Source organism: Simochromis diagramma, unplaced genomic scaffold (genome assembly GCF_900408965.1).
Source record: "Simochromis diagramma unplaced genomic scaffold, fSimDia1.1 OVJJ01000284.1, whole genome shotgun sequence".
Classification (NCBI taxonomy): Eukaryota; Metazoa; Chordata; class Actinopteri; order Cichliformes; family Cichlidae; genus Simochromis; species Simochromis diagramma.
The window spans coordinates 1,628,986-1,652,944 of record NW_024386871.1 but is presented as its reverse complement, the minus strand read 5'-3'; the positions used below and the strand labels follow the sequence as shown (position 1 = coordinate 1,652,944).

General features: G+C 40.9%; 2 protein-coding genes across 2 annotated transcripts; both read left to right on the top strand.

Annotated features, from left to right (window-relative positions):
* Nucleotides 1-8,773: 8,773 nt before the first annotated feature.
* Nucleotides 8,774-11,150, top strand: LOC120733357 (leucine-rich repeat-containing protein 43-like). Its single transcript, XM_040031453.1, has 3 exons — nt 8,774-10,172; nt 10,249-10,461; nt 10,907-11,150. The coding sequence occupies exons 1-3, from the start codon at nt 10,086-10,088 to the stop codon at nt 11,042-11,044; spliced, it is 438 nt and encodes a 145-aa protein (XP_039887387.1). The 5' UTR covers nt 8,774-10,085; the 3' UTR covers nt 11,045-11,150.
* Nucleotides 11,151-12,617: 1,467 nt separating this feature from the next.
* Nucleotides 12,618-23,959, top strand: LOC120733399 (leucine-rich repeat-containing protein 43-like). Its single transcript, XM_040031554.1, has 8 exons — nt 12,618-13,521; nt 16,672-16,910; nt 17,033-17,196; nt 18,921-19,053; nt 19,461-19,603; nt 21,814-21,903; nt 23,004-23,472; nt 23,683-23,959. Exons 1-7 carry the CDS (start codon nt 13,364-13,366, stop codon nt 23,232-23,234), a joined length of 1,158 nt encoding a protein of 385 aa, XP_039887488.1. The 5' UTR covers nt 12,618-13,363; the 3' UTR covers nt 23,235-23,472; nt 23,683-23,959.

Genomic DNA, 23,959 nt, shown 5'->3' with positions numbered 1-23,959 from the left:
AGCTGCAGGCGGTTCAAATACAGCTGTCAATTTATCACCTTCAGTGCCAGAAAGGTTGAAAGGCTGTCATTGTTCCCTAAAGTGCAAATTTACATTTTCACATTATTTTTTCCAAACCAGCTGCCAAAGCCCCCCCAAACTTTCAGTTTACTTTAGAAAAGGAAGCTGAGAAATGTACTTTTACATTTCTGCTTAATTTTAAAAGCAGTTATAGACGCTGATTACGCATCACTGTCGGTAAGTCGGCAAATAATTTCAGCTCACTGATTTACTGATATGTCACCTAGTCCCTGTTAATCTCTATTAGGGCCTTTCAGTGCACAAACTAAGAACAAACCTAAAATAAAAATGAGAATTATTGTTATTTATTGTGTTTGTTAAATTATCTAAAATTTTCATTTTAATATTTTTAGCATAATCTCAGTCGATTCTGACATCTGACTGGGCTGTGTGCTCAAACACAGCACAGCGCTTTACTGAAGCTGCTTCCATTAAGATGAGTCGATTTTTACAAACTATCATTCAAGCTGCTTTAAAACACATGTAAACTGTGGAAACTTTTACCTGAGACAGTACTGAGTTAAAAAAAAACACCAAATTCTTCACACAGTCTCCCTTCTTTATGATCTAATGATCTTTGTAAGCATCAGAAGTCTTACCAAGTGCTCCAGCACGCTCCGTATCTCCACTCTGATCTCCTGGATGGTGGTGTTCAAGACTTTGTTCCTAACAGTCCCACAGTTTGCTTGCACAGAGAACAGGCAGAAGAAGATAAAAACTGCAGCGGCAGCAGCAGCAGCATGAAAGGGAACACAGAGGAGATTAATTAGATTTGAATACACTCACATGTACACACAGAGAGAGAGAGGGGGGGGGGGGGGGGTGAGCTGCAGTAACCACTGGAGAGTTTCAACATTGCACAAGTTTGCCGACCAAAAAACTCGAGTTGAGCTGCAGCCTGCTTTCACACAGCCTCACTTCAAGATGCTTACCAGCACGGAAATCCATGACAGCAGGAGGCGTTGGTTGACTGCAGGCTCTAATGAGACACTGTGGTCCATCTTTCAAGGATCACTTTTATTAGAACTCCTGAGATAAAGATCAGGCTTTTAATATTTTCCTCTGCGTGCAGCTTTGAGAACAAGAAAACTTTAGGATTCAGGTTTTTTTCTCTTCTGGGGGTTTCCTCAAAGGAATCCCTGGTTTAAAAAAACTACACATCCCGTAACAGGTCTCATGTGATTACTCATTTAAATTACATGAATGACTTGCACAGCTTTCTAGATATATACATATATATGTGTGTGTGTGTGTTTGTTTCTATTAGCCTAATATTAAACAAGAAAATGAGTCAGTGAACGTAATCAATCAAGCTTTGTCCTGAAAATGTAAATGTGTCATCACTGTTTTAGGTTTTTTCTTGAGCTTAATCATTATTGACCTTTGCAGGTCTCCATTAAGACCAGCATATGATGGTAAGATATTACTAAGGGGCTCAAGGTGAGAAAATATCCCCCATAACATCACACCACCAAGAGCTTGAACCATTGCCGGATGGATTCTCCATCCAAATTCCGACCCTGTGATCCAAACGTCACAGCAGAAATCAGAGTCATCAGATCAGGGAATATGTTTTTAATCTTCTGTTATTCAGTTTTTGTGAGTCCGTGTGATTGTAGTCTCATTTCCCTGTTCTTAGATGACAGGAGTGGCACACAGTGTTGTCTTCTGCTGCTCTGGTCATCTGCTTCAAGAGATGCTCCTTTACATCCCTTGCTGGTGACACATTGTTATTTGAGTTGCCTACCTATGAGCTCAATGCAGTCTATTTTCCTCTGATCTCTGACATCAACAAGCGATTTTCACCCAGAGAACTGATCCTGACAGGATGTTTTCTCTATGTTGGGCCATCCTGTATAAACCCCAGAGATGGATATGTCTGATCAGCAGTTTGTGAAATCTGGCACCAACAACCAGAGTCACTCAAATTATGTTTCTTTTCCCTTCTGATATTCAATTTAAACTTCATCATTATCATCGTCACCTAAATACACTACATGTGATTGGCTGAATAGGCATAGAGATACTAAATTGCTCTTTTTAAACACTCATAGTGCTTTCTTACTACAAGAGTCTCACTCACACCAACACAAGTCATTTTTTCTACATTCACATATGTGATGGTTGGGAGCATCTGATGGATTACGTTGGGGTTCAATGTCTTTCAGAGTTGTGGATGTCAGCGATCGAACCACTGACCTTCCGATTAGTAGACGCTGCTAAAGATGTTTACAGTCCTGTTATTAACTCTTTTCTTCTTTATGTGGGACAAAAAGTTGGTTCTCATAACATGAAGATGCAGTCGTGTTTATGGTTAAGTGATGGTTAGGCGGGTTAGTATCTGTGCTTACACTAAGTGTTAGTCAGCAGGATGTTCTGTGAAGTCATGGAGACAACTCTGTTTGTGTGGTCCGCCTTTGGCAAGAGCGTCCTCTGAACTTCACCGTGTGAAGGTTTGGCCGTAGGTTTGCTTTTAGGTTAGTGCTGCAATGGCTACAACATTTTGATGGCTAAGGTAAAATGTAAAAAAACAAAACATTATGTCGTTTGTGTGGCAAGCAGAGAAACAAGGAAAGGTCAAAGGGCTTCATGGTCTGAGCTGAACATTTTATTATGCCAGGTAATGTTTTTAAACTGCACATGTGGTAGGCTACGTTATCCAGTCAGAATGGACCAGCCATAAAACATTACACATCATTCGATATAAATAAAATAAATACAGGCAAAAAATAATAATTAATTAATAAATACAAAAATAAATAAATAAATAGGTAGGAAAATAAATATTTTAAAAAACTCTTACATTTTGTCTAACAGGTTAGTGAAAACATTAACAGGACGGCTCCATCTGTGTGAAATTCTTCACCCATATCATGCTGTTTTTTAAAATACCGAGGATAGTGGTTTTCTTATTGTAAGTGTCTAAAGCGTTTAAATCTGTGCTGCACTGTTGCCGGGGGGCACCAGCGAAATCTGTCTGCGCAACAGTCAAGTTGAACCGTTTAAGGAACACATTTGTGTTCTTGGTGACTTTTTCAGCCTTGAGGTCCCCAATTACACCCTTGACGAATGCTGGCAGGCTTTCGAGGCAGCCCACAATGGCACAGATGGACTTCCTGATCGCAGTTTCGTTTTCCATTCCCCAAGTTTGTCCCTTAAGTTTCCCTGTGTCGGTTGAGTTGAGTGGCAGACCTGCATATTTGCACTGCAAAAGAAGTGAGAGCAGTTAGCGCAAAGGCAATGATGCAGCACAGCGCACTGAGGATGTTAGCTATACTTCCATGATAAAAATCAGAGTTTCAAAGGGTTCCTTTACAACAGATCGTGTTTATCGTGACACATAAAGTGGCTTTGACAGTTGAATGCAAATCTTTAGATTTATATTTACCGGCACATTTTATTTTATTGTACTTACATAATTATTTGTTGCCCTTTGTAGTTCGCAGAGAGATGCTTCCAAGTTCTTCTTCATTTCCTCTTTAAGCTCTTGTATAGGGTTCTTTGGCACTGGGTTGGAAGCCATAATGGGAATACATATCATCACGATGAGCGACAGATGAGGGAGCTCTGCAAGCAGTTATGCAAAAAAAAAGCTGATGTCAAAAAAAGCTGGAATCAACACTGCTGGCAGATCACCTGATCATACTAAAAAAGAAAGCTAGACTTGAGAGACTGACACTTAAACAGTTATTTCAGATGGTAAGCACACCCTCATACCTCAAAGCAGACTTACACCATAAAAGGCGGTAAAGTAGCAGAATGATCATTCAATTCAGTGTATATTTTTATGTATATAGTGCCATTTCAAAACACTGGTTACTTCACTACAAAGTAAAAACCCTACAATCTTAGAGAAAGAAGATTAAGGATGTCGCAACAGCAGGGAGAAAGAACTCCCTTTTAACAGGAAGAAACCTGCATCGAAACCAAGATTGGAGAGGGGAGAGGAGGACAGCGTGGAGACACACAGACAAAATGCAAACTATGAGAGGGGAAGACAAAAGTTGATGATATGCACTAGTGAAAAGAGCTGAGTGGAAAAGAAGTGCTCAGTGCATCATGGGAAATTCCCTAGCACTCTGAGGCTATAGCAGCATAACTGAGAGATGGTTTCAGTCACTTGATTCAGCTCTAAGTAAAAGCTTTATTAAACAAAACCAAAAAAAAAACCCAACAACAACCAAAAAACAATAACAAAAGCTGAAGCCTAATCTTAAAACTACAGAGGATGTCTGTCTCCTGAATCCAAACTGGGAGGTGGTTCCACAGGCGAGGCTCAAGCCCCTGCCTCCCATTCTACTTTAAGAAACTCTAGGAACCATGTTTAGCCTGCATTCTCCATCAGGACTACAGGTCTGTAAGGGCCCTGATCAATCAGTACTTTGTATGCGAGTAGAAATAGGATCTCTTCTTCTAGTCCCTGTTAGCACTCTCACTGCAGTGGATTGGACTGAAGGCTTTTTTCTTTAAGCTTTTAGAGCAAAATCATAATAAAGAAGTACAGAATAGTCCAGCATAGAGGTAACAAATACCTCAACAAGTTTTTTAGGGTAACTCTGAGGCAGTTATTGACATTATAGTATGCAGAAAGATGGCAGCCGTACAAATTTGTTTAATGTGACCGTTAAATGACAATGACTCCACGCTTCGAGCAGTTCTAAAAAGCCTCACTTCAAAATACACCACAACGTGAAGATAAACAGCAGCTCTACACAAAGATCTGTGTCTGATTTACGCTTTGCAGGAACAAATGATCCTCCTATACTGTTCAACTAGAAATCAAAAGGAGCTTACCTTTAATAAGACCCATGGTGTTGCCTGTTTCTGTTTGCTGCTAATGATCCTAAACTGGCACACAATGTGCTTATATACCAAAATGTGGGATTTTTTTTGTTTCAGGAGATGACGTTTGTGGCACTATCGTCCAGAGAATCTTTCTAAATGTTTCTATTTTGCAATTGTAGGTCGTTCACCACATGAACTTACTGTGGGTAGATGAAGCAAACTACCACAGAGGCATCTCAAAGATCTGATGTCTGTTGATTAAAGACAAAAAGTGGTGAACTGCAGGTAATGATTTGACTGTGTCTGCCACTGACCCCATAGTTAACTGCTTGTGGCAGTATAGGAAACCCAGAAAGACTGATCGCTTTTTGTTCTTTCTGTTTCTGAATCACATTGCTTTCCACTTTTGTTGACCAGATATTTCCAAATAAGGTCCAAAAAGCCAGATTAACTTTAACTGCGGGGCTCCAGAGGGCCAAGGCCCGCCGCCTTTGGATTCAATCACAAGGGGTCGCCGCTGCAGGTAGTGTCACAAACACCGAGATGATCCATCTCCTTCATGTTATCTACACATGTTCAGTTTCTGTGTACTTGTGGCAAAATGTAATCAGCCACATGACGTTACCGACTTGTAGACTGCGTAAGAGGCCCTGAACCACGCAGGGCAGGACGGATTCAAATGTTCATGTTGTTTACACAACAACTTAAGATTCATCTGACCAGTCAATATTTTTCCAATTAAATTTTTGACGTTCGTGGGCACCGGTTTGGCTCAGTGCGCTGAGCGGGCAACCACATGCCATTCGGCTGAGAGCGTCCCACCCGGGTTTGAGTCCGTCCCGGGTTTGAGTCCGTCCCGGGTTTGAGTCCGACCCATGCCCCTTTGCTGCGTGTCTCTCCCCCGCTTTCCTGTCCGACCTTCACTGTGTCTATTAAATAAAGCTGAAAAAGGCCAAAAGGTTTTTGATGTGTGAACTGAGGCCTGCTCTTAGTTGACAGGGATGGCACTCGGTGTGGTTTCTGCTGCTTTAACCCATCATCTTTGCAGTTACACATGTTGTGTGTTTAGAGATGCTCTTTATATTTGCTATACAAATAAATTTATTATTATTTGAGTTACTGTTGCCTTCCTAAGTAGAAGCAGTCCGGTCATTCCCTTCAAACCTCTGGCATTAAAAAGGTATTTTTACCCAGAGAACTTCCGCTCGAGGATATTTGCTCTTTTTCGCACCAATCTCTGTAAACAATAGAGATGGTTGTGTGGGAAAATCCCAGATTAGCAGTTTCCAAAATATTCAAACCAGCTGGTCTGGCACCAACAACCAACCCACATTCAAAGTGACTTAGATCAACTTTCTTCCTCATTCTGATGCTCAGGTTCGTCTTCAGCAGGACGGCTTGACCACGTTTACTTAAAGCAGCCTTGCAGCATCTCAGTCTGACCTTTTGAAAGGCTGTGTTGAACTACAACACATTTACTCCTAAATACAGTGTGCCGCTGCCATGTGATTGGCTTAGATTTGCATTAATCAGTTGGACAGGTGTACCTAATGAATAAACTCAGTTTGAGCAAAATGCAAAGAGCTTCACTCACATACACTTTTTCACTTATTTATTATTCAACAACTATTCAAGTGTGGTTCAGTAGTTAGTAGTAGTAGCACCTAATAACGTAGCTGGTGTATATTTGAAGTGGAGAACAAAAGTGTTCGTGGAAATAAGGGGAGCCATAACTCCTCATACCTGAGAGTAATTTCCACTCAGGGTTTCACAGACATGTCTACCATGGTTCCAGTTCCAGTAGACTCACACAAGCATTGAAGATACTGAGTCATATTCAAAATCTACTTTATTGGTACACAAATTTCATAGAAATTAATCTAAGAAAAAGAAGTCAGAGTTTTTCCATTCTCAGACACAGCACAGGATCTTATCACCTTGTAGTCTGTGTAAAAGGTTTTTATCTGAAAACGTTATCACTAAATGTCACCTGCAGTCTGTGTCAGTTATCTGAGATCTCAGTTTACTAATTCCATTCTCCTTGTGGTTTACGGGGAACTCTGTCACTCGATTACTGGAGAGTTCCACAAAACATTTGTGCACACCTAACTCAACAATAATTAATAAGCTGCCATAAATTTTTGCCAGATGTTCACACTTCCCAGAATGTGAATCCAACTCAGTTTCCAACTCAATCCCAGGCCTCACTGCAGCCGCATAAAGGCCACTAATGTCTGTTCAAGCATGGGGTAAAAGAGACAAACCCGTATAACAAACACACTCATTCATATATTTCCTCATTGAACAGTCATTTCCAGTGGACAAGCACACAAACAACATCCTTATATTTTCAAACTTTTACAAAAACTCAAACAACTCACCCATCAGAACTTCATCTTTTGGACCTTGTGTTCAGCAAAGTAACTGACAGCACTGCTCAATTCCAAAATCCTTGTGGTTTACTCATCCTGCTCTCTTCCCTCTTTCCCCCTGTGAGCACTTCCTTGCTTTGGTTGCTAAATATATATTTTAAAAAGCCACTGCGCTTAGTAAGTGCTCTGAGCGAAACACAGGTGGCATCAACAGGTTTGGGCACATTTTGCAGAAATGACAGGAAGCAAGACGAGGAAGTAAAGCAATATATTTCGCCAGAATCCCCCACTGGCAACAAAACATAAAATGCACCTATTAAATCAGTGGAGTGTAAAAAGTCTGAGTAAATATTTGCAGCTAAAATCCAGTTCATCTTTTTGTTCACAGTAATTGTGAAAAACACTGACTTTATTTTACACTTCCTCATTATTTTCTTTAAAATCCATCACTAAATAAAATTTATTATGAATGCGAGTCAGTATCTTTAATGCTTCCACAAGTCTTATCATGTAAATCGATCAATAATCAGTGCAACACATGCCATTTAACATTAACTTTCTGTAGGCTCAGCCTGCACATGTCCCCCACGGTGAAAATGTGTGGTCACCCAAATTCATTGTCATCCTATAAGAAAAGCCTCCACAAGAGCAAATTTAAAATCGGTATTTAGTGTTAAACTAAATACCTGAAAATGTAAAGACATTCCTATCGGGCTCTTTACCCCAAAGCACCTTTGTGCTTAAATATACAGCTGCATGGAGCTGCTACATCAAGCCTTTGTCTTTGTCAGATGACTGGTGTTAATCAGTAAATCTGAGATGAAAACGATTGAAATGCACACATTTACTCTTCCATTCAAGGAAAAACACAGATTTAATTAATAATAAAGTAATGTTTGCACCTGTCAGGAATTATTGTGTCATTATTATTCTCCTCTGTATCTCCTTCCTGCAAGCGTCTGGGAGCTGCCAAGGGTTAATTGCTAATTTTTTACATTAACAAGGTGTGGCTAGAGGTGTGCATTTGGCTAGCTTTGGGGCCTGGTTAAGTAAAACTTGAACAAAGAAAAAGAAGAAATACTGAAAGGAAAGCAAGATGGCAGTGAAAGAATAAAACTTGAGAACTGATTATCAGTCAACCATCTTTTTAGCTAATGTTTAAAACATTGTATGTATGCTGCTGTCTGATGCTGATGGGGACACTTTTGCACAGCCTTTGCAGAGTCACATCTACGTCTGTTTATCCTGATGGTAAAAACGTTTGACATAAATGTAAGACAAATTTTCACGTGTCCATGTGACCAGAATTTTTTCAAAGCTAAGTAAGCTGCACTGTTAAAGCATTAGACTGCGACTGTGTTATAATACAGTAAATTATATTGGAAAAAAAAAATCTGAGAAAACATTTTAGCTGCACGAACAGACGCTTTATTAACTATTTATTTGAAGATGACATTTTTCAATGTGACTACTTTTTTAAATTTAGGACTTAAAAGAGAGTTTAGAGTCATTCAATTTCCCAAATATTCATCACAATCAGCAGTTTTTCTGCAATATGTAAATATTACTTTCTAGACTGTCCTGATTTGGTGAAAAACACACATGCTGTTTTAGAAACTTTTAACCAAAGACGAGAATGATTCAGCCTTCCTTTTGTGGTTTCCTGCTAACCTTGTTTCTTCTCGTAACTTTGTATGGTGTCAGGTGTATTTAGCAGCATTTTAGAGAAAATCTGACTATCTTCCTTTAAATCGACTCCTAGTAGCGAATGACCCCAAATAATTCACTGATTGTTTTTTCTGAAGTGTTCTTTTCCTTTTTTTTCAGGAGTCCAAATAACTTTTGTTTTCTATAAAAATAACATCTTTAATTTGCCAGTGAGGTAATGATCAGTCAGTCCAGTAGTCATGTTATAGTCATACCCATATAACCTCTTTATTAAAGCATTACATTCATTTAACAAAGCTAGAAATTTATCATACAATCATTATTTGATGAGGGTGGCCTGTAAATAACTATCAAAGTAAAAGTCCTTTGTGGAAATAACACTATATTAAGGCCAATACGTTCTAATTCAATACAGTTTGTCCACTGGATTACATTACTGCGAATACCCTAGTCCATAAAAACCATAATCCCTTCACCTTTTGCAACTCCACTCTCTTCTGTAGATGTTGTAGCCAACCACATTTAGTGCAGCAGAGCCATAATTTGTAGGAAAAAGTCAGTTCAGTTATTGAGAGCAAAAAAGAGAGACAGAATAGTAGTTGGGTGTAAATAAGATAAAAACCCACAACATGCATGCAGGGGATGATGGAAAACTATAGTCAGGAAGAATAAAGAAGAATCAAGACAGGCAAAGAATAAAAGTTAAAATTTATTGATTAAAAACAGATGAATAGTGATGATTTAGGAAGTATGGCAAAGTCGTCAGGTGAATGACCTTCAGTCGGCTTTTCTGTCCACTTCCAAACACAAATCCTTTCTACTAAGGCAAAGGTCATCTCACCACAGAGACAACAGGTAAGGCCAAAGAATCACTCACAACAAAGAAGCACCAAGCTTCATCAGAGAAGAACAGCCGTCATTTTATTCAGTTAATGTGTTTGATTTTTAATGGTTAGTAAAACAGAGGACTTCAGAGCCATTCATGCCGAACTCCCTCCTAATGTTTCACAGGGTAGCTGCATGGAGCCCCAGGTGTTGCCAGGCAACCCTACAGGCATTTGTAAACAAAGAGCAGAAGTCCTTTTCTTCTGACAGACAGACCAAAGACTGACCATGAATGCACGAACTACACTAGCTACAGTGGGACCGTGGTGTAAATCCGCCTAAATGTGATGAAGTTACACAGTGACTAAGTCAGCCATGAGCTCAAGCACACTGTCTGCTGTGATAGAGAAGCTGATTCGCAGCCTATGTCTGAATGACTTTCCCGGTGGAAATGGCACATGGGTAAGTATCTTAAACACTGACTTATCTATAAATACTTTAGAGTCTAAGACATTAAAAACATGGATTCAATCTGCAGAGAAACACCAAAGGGAGTGCGGAGCGAGCAGAGATGGAGTCCACGGATGCTCTCCTGGATCTGCTGAGCTGCCCTCATTCTCCATGGCGCCATGATGTAATGTGGAGCCCTCAAGCTTTGCCTCTCAGACAGCTGGCTGTGCTCACACCTGAACGCCTCCACGCCCCCTTCATTTACAACTACTTCACTTCACTTCGTATTGTTGACAGAGACGTGAGTAGGCCTCTCATTAGGAGTGCACCTGTGTTCACTGATAGCCTTTGGCAACAGTCATTGATCAGTCTATGATCCACAGTCATTCAGAATAAAACATTTTGTACCCCAGATTGAGAAGGAACCATATGAGGTATCTTCACTGACTGTGATGTGCAACATAAAAAGTAATAATTTTAATAAAACTCAAAAAACAACAGTTGAAAAAGAAAAAGAGTTTTGTAATATGAAGGGTTATTGGGGGTGAATTTTATATTTGTCCCAATGTTAAACTGCTGTCAGTTTGTCTAATGTTTCTTCGCCACAGATTAGCTCAAAGCTACCAGTTTGCCTCGGATGACTCCTCACCCCACTTTTATCGTATTTATCATAGCACGGATTTATTTAATGTTTGATGCTTTTACACATTTGTAAAGGTTTATCTTCTGTCTGTCTGCGTGTTCAGGTAACAGCCATTGACGGTGGCCTGTTGAAGTTCTCAAAGCTGGAGGAGCTGGTGCTGAGTGCTAACAAAATCTCAGAAGTACCCACAGTACACCTTCCCGGCACTTTAAAGGCAAGTCCCAGTCCTGCTTCAGCTTGAATTTGCAGCTCTTAACAGATTAAGTGTAGACAGCATTGTTATCATTTAAATGTGATTCATGATTCACCAAAAAACACTATAGCTGTCCCATTCTGCATCATCAAAGATGACACCCTTGCTTTCGGATTTACCCATGAGATCAGACGTTTAAATACTCTCATCATTGCCATAAATGTCATGGTAATTTTGGACTTTAAATGATTTCTTTGAACTGTATTTTTCCAGAGTACAATGATTGTACAGCATACCTCTAATGATTTAACAAAAACAACAACAAAAAAGAAATTAAATGCACAAGTTTGAATTTATTTAGGATTTTCTCTGATCCACACAGGGCCAGAATCATACAAATATACAATATGAACATGACGCACAACCAGTAGTTCCTCTTTGCAGCATAAAAGTATTTGTTTGTCAGCACTCACTGGATTGACCAATACTTTGGAACAATGAAAAACATTCATGGAACTCAGTGAAAGAATGAGAATGCAAAATTACACAAGTTGGGAAAGTCTCTCTCAGACATTTCTCAACAACTTCAGGTTTCACCATCATTAGTTCAAACTGTGTCACCACTTTTCCAAGGTGTGGAGGAAGACCCATATGATCACCATCAGAAGAGATTGCTTGGGATGTTCATGAAGCACCGAGGCTCAAGCACGCCATGAGCTGTTGGACAGTGTTACTCTCCAACAGCGAAGCCAGTCTTATATCTCTATGAACTGAGAGGGTGCTGACCAAGAAAGAAGCCCCTGCCTTAGTTGAAACCTTTAAGCTCAGTTGAATGAAGTTTGCAAAGCCCTCTGGAGAAAAGGTTTATGGTTAGATGAGACAAAGACTGAGCTATTGAGTTTGGAAGAATCAAGGTGAGCTTTCAAATCTGAGAACACTGTACCAGCTATCAAGCATGGCGGCGGTTGCATCATGCTCTGTTTTGCTGCCATTTATATTGTCACATTGCAACACATGCAAGTGGATAGAATAATGAAGGAGGAGGACTACCTCTAAATCTTTCAACTTCACCTCAAATCAACAGCTACATGGTTGAAAGCTGGACACATTTGGCAGTCCCAGCAGGACAATAATCCCAAACAAACTGGTTTTGGAATGGACACAGTAGGCTAACATTAAACTTCCCTTAATGACCTTCCCAAAGTCTGGTTAAAAGTTGGGTCTGTGCCAGCAAAATCAACCAGTTTGAACTCGAACAATTCTGCCAAGAAGAGTGGTCAAATATCCAGCCAGGCTACCAATAGTGTCTCATCCAGGTGCAACTTGCTAAGGGGCGTTTAACCAAATATTAGTGGGGGTGTATGTAAAAGTCTGAGCCTCTGTGTACATGTTTACCCTGTCTGAAGACGAAATCCAAAATAAATTCAAACTTCTGCACTCAATTCTTGTTTTTTAAAGTCATTAAAGGCATGTGTGCTGTAAAAACTTTAAACCACGGAAAAATAACAGTTCAAATTAGCACTAAACCCATGATGACTGTGTGTAAATTCTGAACACAAGCGTCTGTGGGAAAGTGGTTTTAACGTGTTGATGCACTGAGAGCTTAGCCCAGCACAGTCTGGCAGTGACGGCCTGAACGAGGGGTGCGTAGAGTCATCTGCAAATCCAGCCACACTGCTGGCTTTGCAGATGCAGTGAGAATCAGATTCAGATTCTGTGATGGAGGAAAGAGCTTCTCAGCTGTTCTCACTCTCTGCCACACAGTCTCTCAATCTGATTTTGTGCAGTTTCACTATCATATACCGATGCAGCTGCTCTGGATGGTCTTGATAGTCCCTCAGTAGGAATGTGGTGAGGATGGGAGGTGGGATGTAGGCTTTCCTCAGTTTTTGCAGAAAGTAGACATCCTGGCTATTGAGATGTTCAAGTTCTGCACCAGGCGAAGACAGAGGAATCTGATGCTCTTGACAACCACAGCCTAGATAACACGAGAAGGTGACGATGACAAGTGCTGCAACCAGTGTGCAGTGTCACACTTGCTCTTTTGCTTTCTTGTTCTCGCTCTTTGTTCCCTCTCTCTTTCACTCTTTTATCTCTCTTTGTCTCTTTCGTTCAGCGTGCACACAATAACGCATACATGCCAAGGACTGTGAAGCTTTAAAGTTTTGGGCTTTAATGCACAATCAGACTTATAACTCAGCAGCTCAACTCAATCAGTCCTTGGTGTTTATTTTGTTTGTTTCTTTTTCATTTTCAGATCTATGGTTTTATAAGTGATGATGACGCCCAGCAGGCTTTTATCTGAAAGTTCAGAGAACATAGTGTAGCTGATGCTGCATGGAGATGAGTGAGTGACACATTTTGAACATGTTTCTTTCAAAGATTTTGGAGCTACGTGCAAACCGGCTGTCGTCTTTAGACAGCCTCACCAGCGGTGCTCCTCCTCCCCACCTGCAGTACCTCGGCCTCGGCTCAAACACTCTGGGTTCCCACAATGATGTCACTCATCTTACTGGAAGACACTGGTTAGTTCATAATACACACCACACATGCACAGACACACACACATACACACAAACCGGAAGCTTTCTGGCATTTTAAGAAAACCAAACCAGGTCAAATCAAGCTTTCAAGTGCAATTGTGTACTTTCTAATCAGTCAGCAGGTGACTTCATTGCAGGTTGCTTTTATGTGGATTTACTTCTCTTTCACACCTGTGTGTCATACTGATCAAACTGAAGCAATATCAGCTGGTTTGCTGCCAAAGTGGCCACAAGAGACTAAAACACACCCTGTTGGGAGTAAAATCTTTTCATCTCACCCACAAAACTGTGAGGAAAAAACAGAGCTTTCACAGTTTACAGAATTATAATACCAAAGGGGAATACAGGTCTGATGATGTCTGTGTCTGTTGCAATCAAAAGGAAGTATTACAGCTTCATGTTAGAGCTCTGAGGCTTCTGCTCTTAATCATCACTTAACCAGAACTGCAAACATCTACAAACCCATCAGGATTTTTCAGAACAGGAAGTGTTAAACATCTTGTGAAAACAGGAGTATAATGGCTCGTACAGGGGAGAGAGGAGCCTTGTTGAGCAGCTTTTGGATGGACTTCTTTCGTCCTCCACTTGTCCAGTTCCCTCAAGATTTTTTAAGGACACACTGCACACAGTGCCCATAAATGTCATGTTTTTGGCTTGTAGCTCTTTGGAAATCGTCTCATTGGTGCAAAAATACTATTTTATGCCTACCAAACTATGTTATGTTATATGTTGGGTGTAGTCTATGTCATTTTCACCAATTCAGTTAATGAAATGGGAACAAGTGGTGTGTTTTTATTTTATTCATAGGTCAAACAAAAAAACAAGCAAAGAAACCCCCCCAAAAACAAAAAACACAACAAAACCTTTACTTTGAAAATGGACAGTGACAAGAAGTGGACTGAAAACCAGTGAAAAACAAACAAAACACTTTAGAAAGCCTGGAAAACGAATGCTCAACACCAATTAAAAAATAGCTTGGCTCCTTGGAAGCAAAAATATAGAGAAGACCTTTACACAGTATTTTATAAACCTACAAAAATGTGATTCGAACGTTGAGTGAATCATGGAAATTCATGAAGTGTCTTGATAGAGTGTCGGGTGAGCTGCTTCTGTGCACCTTTAGTTTTTTCAAGATCAAGATCAACCCCCTTCAACCTGATAGCTGTGAAGGCCACAGCATTCGGATGATATCACAGCCTATGAATGAGCGGCTCGTATCAGGAAAATCCCAGCAGAAATTTACCATCGTAATGCAAAAATTACAGCATCGTCATGATTTGCAGTGAATTTTATCTCCATTGGTGGGCGGCTGGATCCCCGTTGGTACACATGCACACACAGTTTGTGATTTTAAGGGTAACTTTCCAAGTGTGACCACTGACTGCGGGTATTTTAGAGCCTGAGATTGTCTCAAAAAGACACAGTTGCATTGATGTTTATAGTTTGAAACACTAGAGGACCAAACATACAGCTTTGATTTTATTTCTTTTTTGGAGTTACGTTGATCAGGTGCCTTCTGTGGCCCCCTTGGTCCACTCACTGAGACGGTGTCCCACATTTCGAATGGCGTTCATTTTTGAAACTCAACTCTGTGAGAGAGACAGACGCAATGTTTCTGTTACGCAGTGAACTTTATCAGTAAAAGTTGGACTTGTCTTGGCTGTCATCATGGGTTTCCTGCAGGTTAACCTGACACCGCCCTTTGCTGCCTACGCTACACCCAAAGATTGCAGCTCACAACTGATAAACACCCCATAAGAAAAAATTAGAAGGAAACGCAGCTACATCAGTCAAGACCGGGAAACTTCAAGTAACTGGCTTAAACTAGTCAAAAGGGTTTTTACAAGTGCTCATCAGTCATTTGTGTGCCATACAATGAAACTGTCATTGGTTGCATCCCAACTGAAACCTCAGCATTAACAACCAGAACAGTAAAAAGGAAGGAAGGAAACAAAAACAGGCATGACATCATAGACGGAGGAAAAAACAGGTTTAAAAAAAGAAAAAAGAAAGAAAAGAAAATCAAAATTTTAAAAGAGATTTTAAAGGCGATTTAAGTGAATCTGGGATGTCGCGGGAGGAGATTTGCATTGTGGATGCAGAATGAGATTATTACATCTGGATCTTAAATGACTGGCACACACACTGTAGCTGACATTTAGCGATAACTGTGATAACAGCCTACAAGGATGCTGTGTCATAGCCGTTCGCAGTTGACTTGATTTCGATTTCCCAGATAAATTTCTTTGAAATTCATGACTAAATAAAGCATATTTTGAATATGACTGACGTGTTTAGATCAGGGATGTCAAACTCCTTTTATAGTGTGGGCCACATACACTTTGAACTTAATTAAGTGGGTCGAATTGGTGAAACTCAGCCTGTATTTATATTTACTGTGAGCCCAGTGTAAAAAAAGATCAATTTTTTGATCTTTTTTTATGTTTGACACCCCTGGTCTAGAGAAACTGTAACTATTTTAGACACGGACAGATTCGTGTCAGTGCGACCCTGGGTGGAAATTACACTCAGGGATGAGGAGTAATGGCTCCTGCGTTTCTGTGAAAAACTATTTTGTGCTCCTCAGTTTCACTATGTATATACATTCCCTGGCCACTTTATTAGGCACACCATTTCAGCTGCTCATGAGCGCAAATATCTAATTAGCCATTCACGATGTAGCAATACAGTGCGTTTAGGCATGTATGAAACTGAGTATCAGAATGAGGAAGAAGGATGATTTAAGTGAGTTTGGATGACAGCTGTTGATCTTCAGGGATTTCCCAGAACCATCTCTATGGGTTATAGAGAACAGGTTGAAAAAGAGAAAGTATCCAGTGTGTGTGTGTGTGTGTGTGTGTGTGTGTGTGTGTGTGTGTGTGTGTGTGTGTCTGTGTGGTGTGAGGTATTTTATTGGCACACTTTGGCCCTCTTAGTACGAACTGAGCATCGTTTAAATATCATAACCTATCTGAGTCCATCCCATGAAGATGGATGGAAGATGTGTTAAAACACAGTTAATAGCTGCATGAATGAAATAAGATATCTGTCATCTTCTTTAACATCTATTTGGATCACAAGTTGTCTCATACACATCTGTCCTGTAAAGCCAGCACCTCTGTCTGTCCTCAGGCCACAGCTGGTGTGTCTGGACCTCAGCGACTGTGGGTTTCAGGACCAGCCAGCTCTGCTAAATGGCTTGAGCACCCTGCCTTGCCTCAGGACGCTGCTGCTGGAGGGAAATCCTTTCGCGCTTGCATCTTCATACCCAGGACTGACTGTGGACAGCCTCCCACAGCTTTCCTGTCTGGACACCTCATGGATTTCCCCGGAGGAGAGGATTCGCTTTAGGGGCTTGGCCAAGATGAGTGGTGAGTGTGTAAGCTGCCCTATGAGCCCTGTGAGCGAGGGCCCCAGTTTTCTATATAATTTTAATGCACACTGAGCATGTGCTTACAGGTCATAACATCAGAATACTTTTTACTTTGCACAGACCTGGCAGTAAGCATAGCGTCACCCACAGTGAGCGTGGGCAGGATGATGGGAATTCCAGATCCTCGGATGACTGTGGATGACAAAGTTCCCGTTTTCCCTGTGGTCAGCTACCACTATTTTATCACCTACGAGTTCCTGAGGCATCAGACACCTGCTCACTCGGTGACGTATCCTTCCCACACATTTTTAGCATAGCTACAAGTTTAAATGTTTTTAAATGTTTTGGGCCTCATTCTATATTTCTAATATGGTTTTAAGCATTTAAGCTTTGGACGTACAATTGTCAGAATAAAGAGTGCAATTTAGTCAAACAACATATTTCCTTCCTGTGTTAAAAGATAAAGCTACCCACACGCTGATAAGTTCGTCATTTGTTGTTTCCACCTTGGTTACGCAATCTCTCTACTACACACTACATCTTCACATCTTTCTTCTTCTTCTTTATTAAAATTTTACTACAAATTGAGGTTTGTGGGGTTTTTTTAACTTCACCTTTCTTTTGTTACATGTGATTAATGTATTTACTTCACTGCTGTAACTAAATTAAGAGCAACAAACAGCAACAAAATCCTTCTAAAATCTCTATCTAGCAATTTACCGGCAATCTTAAGATTTGATTTAAATTTCTAAATATCTTTTAATGTAACTGTATCTAATGTAATACATTAGATACAGTTATAAACCCTGTTTAACTTTAACAGGCCAACAAAGTTTTGCTTGCATTTACAGAAAAAGGTGAACGAGTCATGGTGAAACATAGACATGGACTTTATTTAATCCCACATTGGGGAAATTCACTTATTACAGCAGCACAAATGTGAAATTGAGATATTATATATTAGAAAACTAAAAATAGAAAAAATTAATAAGAAAAATTGTGTACAACAAAGGTCCATGTGCAGACGGCTATTACATGCAGTAAAATGCAACAAGATTTTTTGTACAGTTCAGTGAGAGTGAAGGAGAAATATTGTTAGTATTAATTTTACATGGCATGAGTAATATTTTTATGTTATTATAATACAGTATATATGCATATGTGTGTGAGTGTGTACCTGTTTAGACATCTTTGTGGGGACCAAAAATTGGAAGTTTACTATTAGGACCAAAATCCTGGTCCCCACAAGTTTGAAGGCATTTTTCAGACTTAAAATGTGGTTTTAGTGTCAGGGTTACAATTAGGTTACGGTTAGGGTAAGGGTAAGGGTTAGGCATTCGTTTTTGATGGTTAGGGTAAGGGTAAGCGGCATGGGTAAGTACATGAGTACACACGTGCCATAGGACACATTTACAGTGCAGTAATGTTTAAAAAGAAATGTTGCATTTACTGACAAGGTTCGGGAGCATTAATAGTTTTCTTTTTTTTATACTTCTTTAATATGTAAATGTATTTATTCTTCTAGAATGTCAACTGCTTGTTTTTCTACTACACATCTGTCAGATCTGATGACTTTGTGGCCATTGACTGATTGACTCAGTAGCCACTTTATTAGGTAAAGCTGTATGTTAATGCAAAAATCTAATTAGCCAGTCACACAGCAGCAACTCAAAACAACCCGCTAACGTTGACACTGAGCACCAGAACGGGGAATAACTATTTCACACACTGCTGATCTACTAGGATTCTAACACACAACCATCTCATACAGACAATGCTCTAATCGCTGGAGAGATTGTAACTCCACTTTCTATGCTGTAGACAGCAACAAGTCTTTAATGTCACAAAAACACAATACACAAGCCACACACTTCAGTCAAAAAGGAAAACGAGCACATCATTTCCTAAATTTAAGCACACAACTGGGAGGAAAAAAGTACTCAGAGTACCACAGAAGTAAAATTATTCCATTACTCCAAATTGAAATTGATTTTTTTTTTTTTTACAGAAACTTGACACTGAGACAAAATCTGACACAAGATCTGTGACTGAAGGCCAACGATCAAACGAGAACGGCGAAAAACAGACGTCCAAACAAGATCCTCTGAACTCAGAGAAACCCAGTTGTGGCAACACATGTGGTAATAACACTTATCTCATCTGACCTGTGTGTCTTTGACGTAAACTTCTGACTGCAGATGAAGCACACCAGACACTGTGACAGCTTTTTGTACAGACACTTTGATTTCTTAAACTTGGTGATGTGTCCTGTTCAAATGAGAGAATTTTTCTCTTATAAAGTTTGTGGAATTTACACAAGTGCTTTAAAGGAAACTACAGTCAGATCAGCCGATGAAGAGCTGTATGCCTACATAACCTGAAACCAAATGACGAACCTGATCTTTTATCGCCTTCATCAGGTGTCAAAGGCACTGATGAGCAGCCAGTTTATATCTGGTTTACTTGTGTGTTTTCTTTTACTGCAGTGTGTAGTCATGACGATTCAAAAGCTGGACTTTTTTGTATGTTTTTCTTATTTACTCCTCAGAAGTGTTAAGGCACAGCACGTCCAAGCTGTCGTGGTCAGAGAGCATGGACTTCGGTGACACCCAAACCCACACTGTGAGCGCTCTGGGAGATTTAAAGAAATTCCTCAATCGGGGACTGCGTTTATGCTTAGAGGAAGAAAAGGTACAGAAAGTCAGGTTTGATAGGGTGTGTGATTGCTCAGGCCTGCAGCCAAATTTTTCTGATTCACTGAAAGTTCTTCACTGAAACCTGAAATGACTCAAAGGCACTTTGAAGAAGTTAAAGTGCTTCATTGGGGTCATCTTGAATTCAAAGACACACAAAAATCAAAGTGAAAAAATGATCACTTTCCGGAAAAGGGTGGAGTGCCCACTCCGGGTCAGGGACGAGACCCTGAGTTTAAGTATCTCGGGGTCTTGTTCACAAGTGATGGGAGAAGGGAGCGAGAGATCGACAGACGGATTGGTGCAGCGGCTGCAGTGATGCGGACGCTGTACTGGACTGTTGTGGTGAAGAGAGAGCTGAGTGTGAAAGCAAAGCTCTCAATTTACCGGTTGATGTACGCCCCTACCCTCACCTATGGTCAGGAGCTGTGGGTAGTGACCGAAAGAACGAGATCGTGGATACAAGCGGCAGAAATGAGCTTCCTCCGAAGGGTGGCTGGCCTCTCCCTTAGAGATAGGGTGAGAAGTTCGGCCATTTGGGAGGGGCTCAGAGTTGAGCCGCTGCTCCTCAACATTGAAAGGAACCAGCTGAGGTGGTTCGGGCATCTGACAAGGAAGCCTCCTGGGCGAGGCCTCCTGGGCGAGGTCTTCCAGGCATGTCCCACCGGGAAGAGGCCCTGGGGCAGGACACACTGGGTAGATTATTTATCTCGGCTGGCCTGGGAACGCCTTGGTGTTCCCCCGGATAAGCTGGATGAGGTGGCTGGGAAGAGGGAGGTCTGGGCTTCTCTGCTTGGGCTGCTGCCCCCGCGACCCGGCCCCGGATAAGCAGAAGAAAATGGATGGATGGATGGAAAAAATGATGCTGCAGGCTCGTCCGTTTTGCCAAACTTTCAATGCAGCAACTCAGAATGGTCTGTATGACCCCATGTGGTAGTATGCACGTAATGTGACGATGGATGAGGTCCTGCGGATCTAATCCCAGATCTGGACCAGGGTATCACTCTTGGACAGTCTGAGGTGCAACCTGGTTAGATGGACTACCCCTCCATGGGTATGCCTCCCCAGACAATCACTGGGTCACCACCAAACCGGTCATGCTGAAGGATGTTACAGGCAGCTTAAGGTTCACCTCAGCCTCTCCTGACCCTTTCATGTCTGTCACATGTGCTCAGGGTGAACCGGCTCTCATTTGTGAAAAGTGGTGGACCTGCCAGTTCTGGTATTTTGTAGCTAAGAGCAAGCAGGCTCCATGGTGCCAGACAGTGAGCACAGCGCCTACTAAATGACATTGTCCTCAGGCCACCCTCATGAAGTCTGTTGAAGTCTGAGGTCATTTTGTAGCTGTGGCAGAGCTTTATCTTGTTCCTCTGTGCGCACTAGGGTAGATACTGGTCCTGTTGATGGCTTAAGGACCTTCTACGGCCCTGTCCCGCTCTACTAGAGTAAGTGTCTGTCTCCTGGAATCTCGTCCATGCTCTTGAGACTGTCCTGGTCCAGGTGTTACCTCCTACCACCAGCAGTGACACAGATCCTACTGCCAGCAACCTCCACCTGTAAAACCATTCGTGTTATGGGGGTTGTCTTATTGTTCTCACTGTAGTGCACCTGTTGTTAATTTCATTAACACCAAAGCATCTGAAACTGTTTAAAAAAAAGCCCTCTGATACTAAACTGACCTGATCAATATCCCAGAAGTTTAATCGACTTGATGCTGCACTCTGATTAAAAAGAGTTCCAGTTGATGATAACCTTGGGCCTGTTCAGTACTAATGTTGTCTCTGTAAGCTTATTGATGAGGCTCTCCACAACAGTCACAGTTTATCATTTTGACCAAAATTAATTGGTTAAACCTAAAAATAAATATATTAGAAGCAGGAGACAATGAGCTATTTTAATTACAATATTTAGAATCAGCATATATGAAGTATTAGATCCCTGATTTGTTTCCTGGAGGAGACACAAACCCAACCTCAGCAGGTCACAAGCATGTGTACTCGTACTCAGGGTCTCAGCCCTCCTGAGAAATGGGTCATTTGGTAGCAAATCAAACACACAGATGCAATAAGGGAGGGAGGCACCTTATCAGATTTAGCACATAGAACACCAGAAATATTCAATTTTATTTCTGAAGCAGACAATGAGCTGAAGATTTGTTGGCCAGTGTGAGTCGCAAAATGCATCGAAACTCATAGTTTGTGGTTTTAGGTCCTGTCGTGGCCTGCAGCTTCTGAAGAAGTCCCGCTGACCAAAGCCAACCAAACTGGAAAAGAGAAGAAAGGCAGGAGGGAGAAAGAAGTGAGTGTATCATGTAATACCATTGAACTGTAGGTACAGCCATCACCTAACTCACCGATTGCAGACACAATAATGAACTTATTTTCAGGGAAATCTTGCACTGTTGTGGAACGTGGAAGAAACTTTGTGATGTGGACAGATACTCTGATTTTTACGTCTGGGTTCAGTGTCGGAAGCTATGCTTTATTGCATACTGTATATTCCTTTCAACGCTGATGGTGCCTTTACTTCAGAGATGCAGGCTTTTGACAAGGGTCAGGGGTGATTTGTGTAACACTAGGCGAAAGCATATAAAGGTTCAAAAGTTCAAAATGGACCAAAAAGTGACACTTGGGGAATCCCAAGAGCTGTTTCTGTTTGGTGTTTATCATAAATACTGAGAGATTAAAGGTATGCACATTTTTTCTGTTACGGTGGAGTGGGTGGAGACAAGTGTCAGGGGAATAGCAGTAAATCTAAAAAACAACTAAAAAGTTCATGTTTATATGTGGCACCTTCTTTTTTGCATAACAGACCTTTAACATGCATGTGATGGTACAGGGAACTGTGATCTCAGATTAATATTTCTGGAGGTGTTCCTGAGTCCATGCAGGGATTTCTGTGACATGTTTTTAATGCAGTGCTGCCTGACGATCCAACGATCTCTTGCGTACAGAGATTCCTCCAGATTATCTGAATCTGTTGATTTGATTATTCTGAAATCATTTATAGATGCAGTTTTTTGCAGGTTGGTGAACCTCTGCCCATTTAAGTTCTGTGTAACTTTCCCTCTATAAGATTATATCCAATCGTGTTACTGACCAGTTGCCAGTAAACCTAGTTGTAATAGTCACTTACTTTTTCAGGTTTTTGTTGCTCCCGTGCCAACTTTTTAAAGATGTGTTGCTGCCAATAAAAATATTAACTCACTCACTTTAAACACTTTCTGTGTCCTGTGGTGGATAAAATTTGGGTTTATGCATTCTGGTTTTATTTTATTTATTTTTATTTTTTTAGAAATGGGGTTGTAATCAACAGAAACATAATAACTGCAGGGAAAGCCTCAGTGGGACTGTATATAAACAGAAAGTTATTTAATGTCACTGGTCTCTTCTTTCTAGTCTCCAGTTAAATCTGATTTCACCAAGTCTAAAGACAAAAATAAAAAATCTGTAGCTGAGCTGGTCCAAGATGCCCCGATCAGACGAATCCTTGGCTCCGTGCACATCCCCCTGCAAAGCCTGGTCAGAGGAGGCCAGCAGGTTAAAGTCCTCTGTGACTTTGGCATGCTGCACACAGACTCTGAGGTGGAAGCAACACAAACACATCAAAAGGCAAGTTTGCACATATGAGTTTATGTTTTGCTGAGATATTATTGCTGTTTTCTGGATGAGTTACATGGGACAAAGGTTAAAATAGGAAAATCCATCCAAAAGAGTAGCATTGTAGGAAAGGACACAAAAAACAAATTGACATGTCTGGGCTATTTTTTCATACATCTTTAGGATTTGGGAAGGAAAAACAAAGAGGACAAGAAGAAGGAGGACAAGGAAACAAAAGGGAGACAGCACCATGCAGCATCGTCAAAAGGTTAGCGAGAAGACTGCTTCATGACAAAATGGCTTTGACATACATAAGACAGGATAAAAGCACCAGACCACTTTGAGAGTCAAAGCAGCTGTAGATGCTGTGGTCTGTGTCTAGGAGAGGATATTAAGAAAGAAGGCAAAGAATGAAATTGCATCATTAGTCAGTGAGCTTTTCTTTTTCCGTCTCTGTAATCCTGCGTGATGTCGGCAGATAAAGAGAAGAAGTCACTTGAGGTGCACGACTCAATAACCAGCCAACAGGAACCAGTGATTGTGGAGCTGATTGTGGAGCTGAAGAAATGGCAGACTGCATCTGAAGCTCACCACTTCCTCCTGCCACAAACCTCCTAAGGCAGACTGCTCTCCCCGGGGTCCGTTTGTCCTTCCTTCCTCATGACTGTTAACTGTGACCGTACCGTTGATTTAACTGCATAATAAATTTCTTGCCTCTACAAAGTACCGCGTTATCAGGCTGCTGTATTTGCATC

Excerpts from the sequence above, each read along its gene's own strand:
- LOC120733357 (XM_040031453.1), top strand. The coding sequence starts at position 10,086 with ATGAGCTCAAGCACACTGTCTGCTGTGATAGAGAAGCTGATTCGCAGC. Across the intron at positions 10,173-10,248 it reads CCGGTGGAAATGGCACATGG|AGAAACACCAAAGGGAGTGC; the intron begins GTAAGTATCTTA and ends TTCAATCTGCAG. Across the intron at positions 10,462-10,906 it reads TTCGTATTGTTGACAGAGAC|GTAACAGCCATTGACGGTGG; the intron begins GTGAGTAGGCCT and ends CTGCGTGTTCAG.
- LOC120733399 (XM_040031554.1), top strand. The coding sequence starts at position 13,364 with ATGTTTCTTTCAAAGATTTTGGAGCTACGTGCAAACCGGCTGTCGTCT. Across the intron at positions 17,197-18,920 it reads ATCAGACACCTGCTCACTCG|AAACTTGACACTGAGACAAA; the intron begins GTGACGTATCCT and ends TTTTTTTTACAG. Across the intron at positions 21,904-23,003 it reads AAGGCAGGAGGGAGAAAGAA|TCTCCAGTTAAATCTGATTT; the intron begins GTGAGTGTATCA and ends TCTTCTTTCTAG.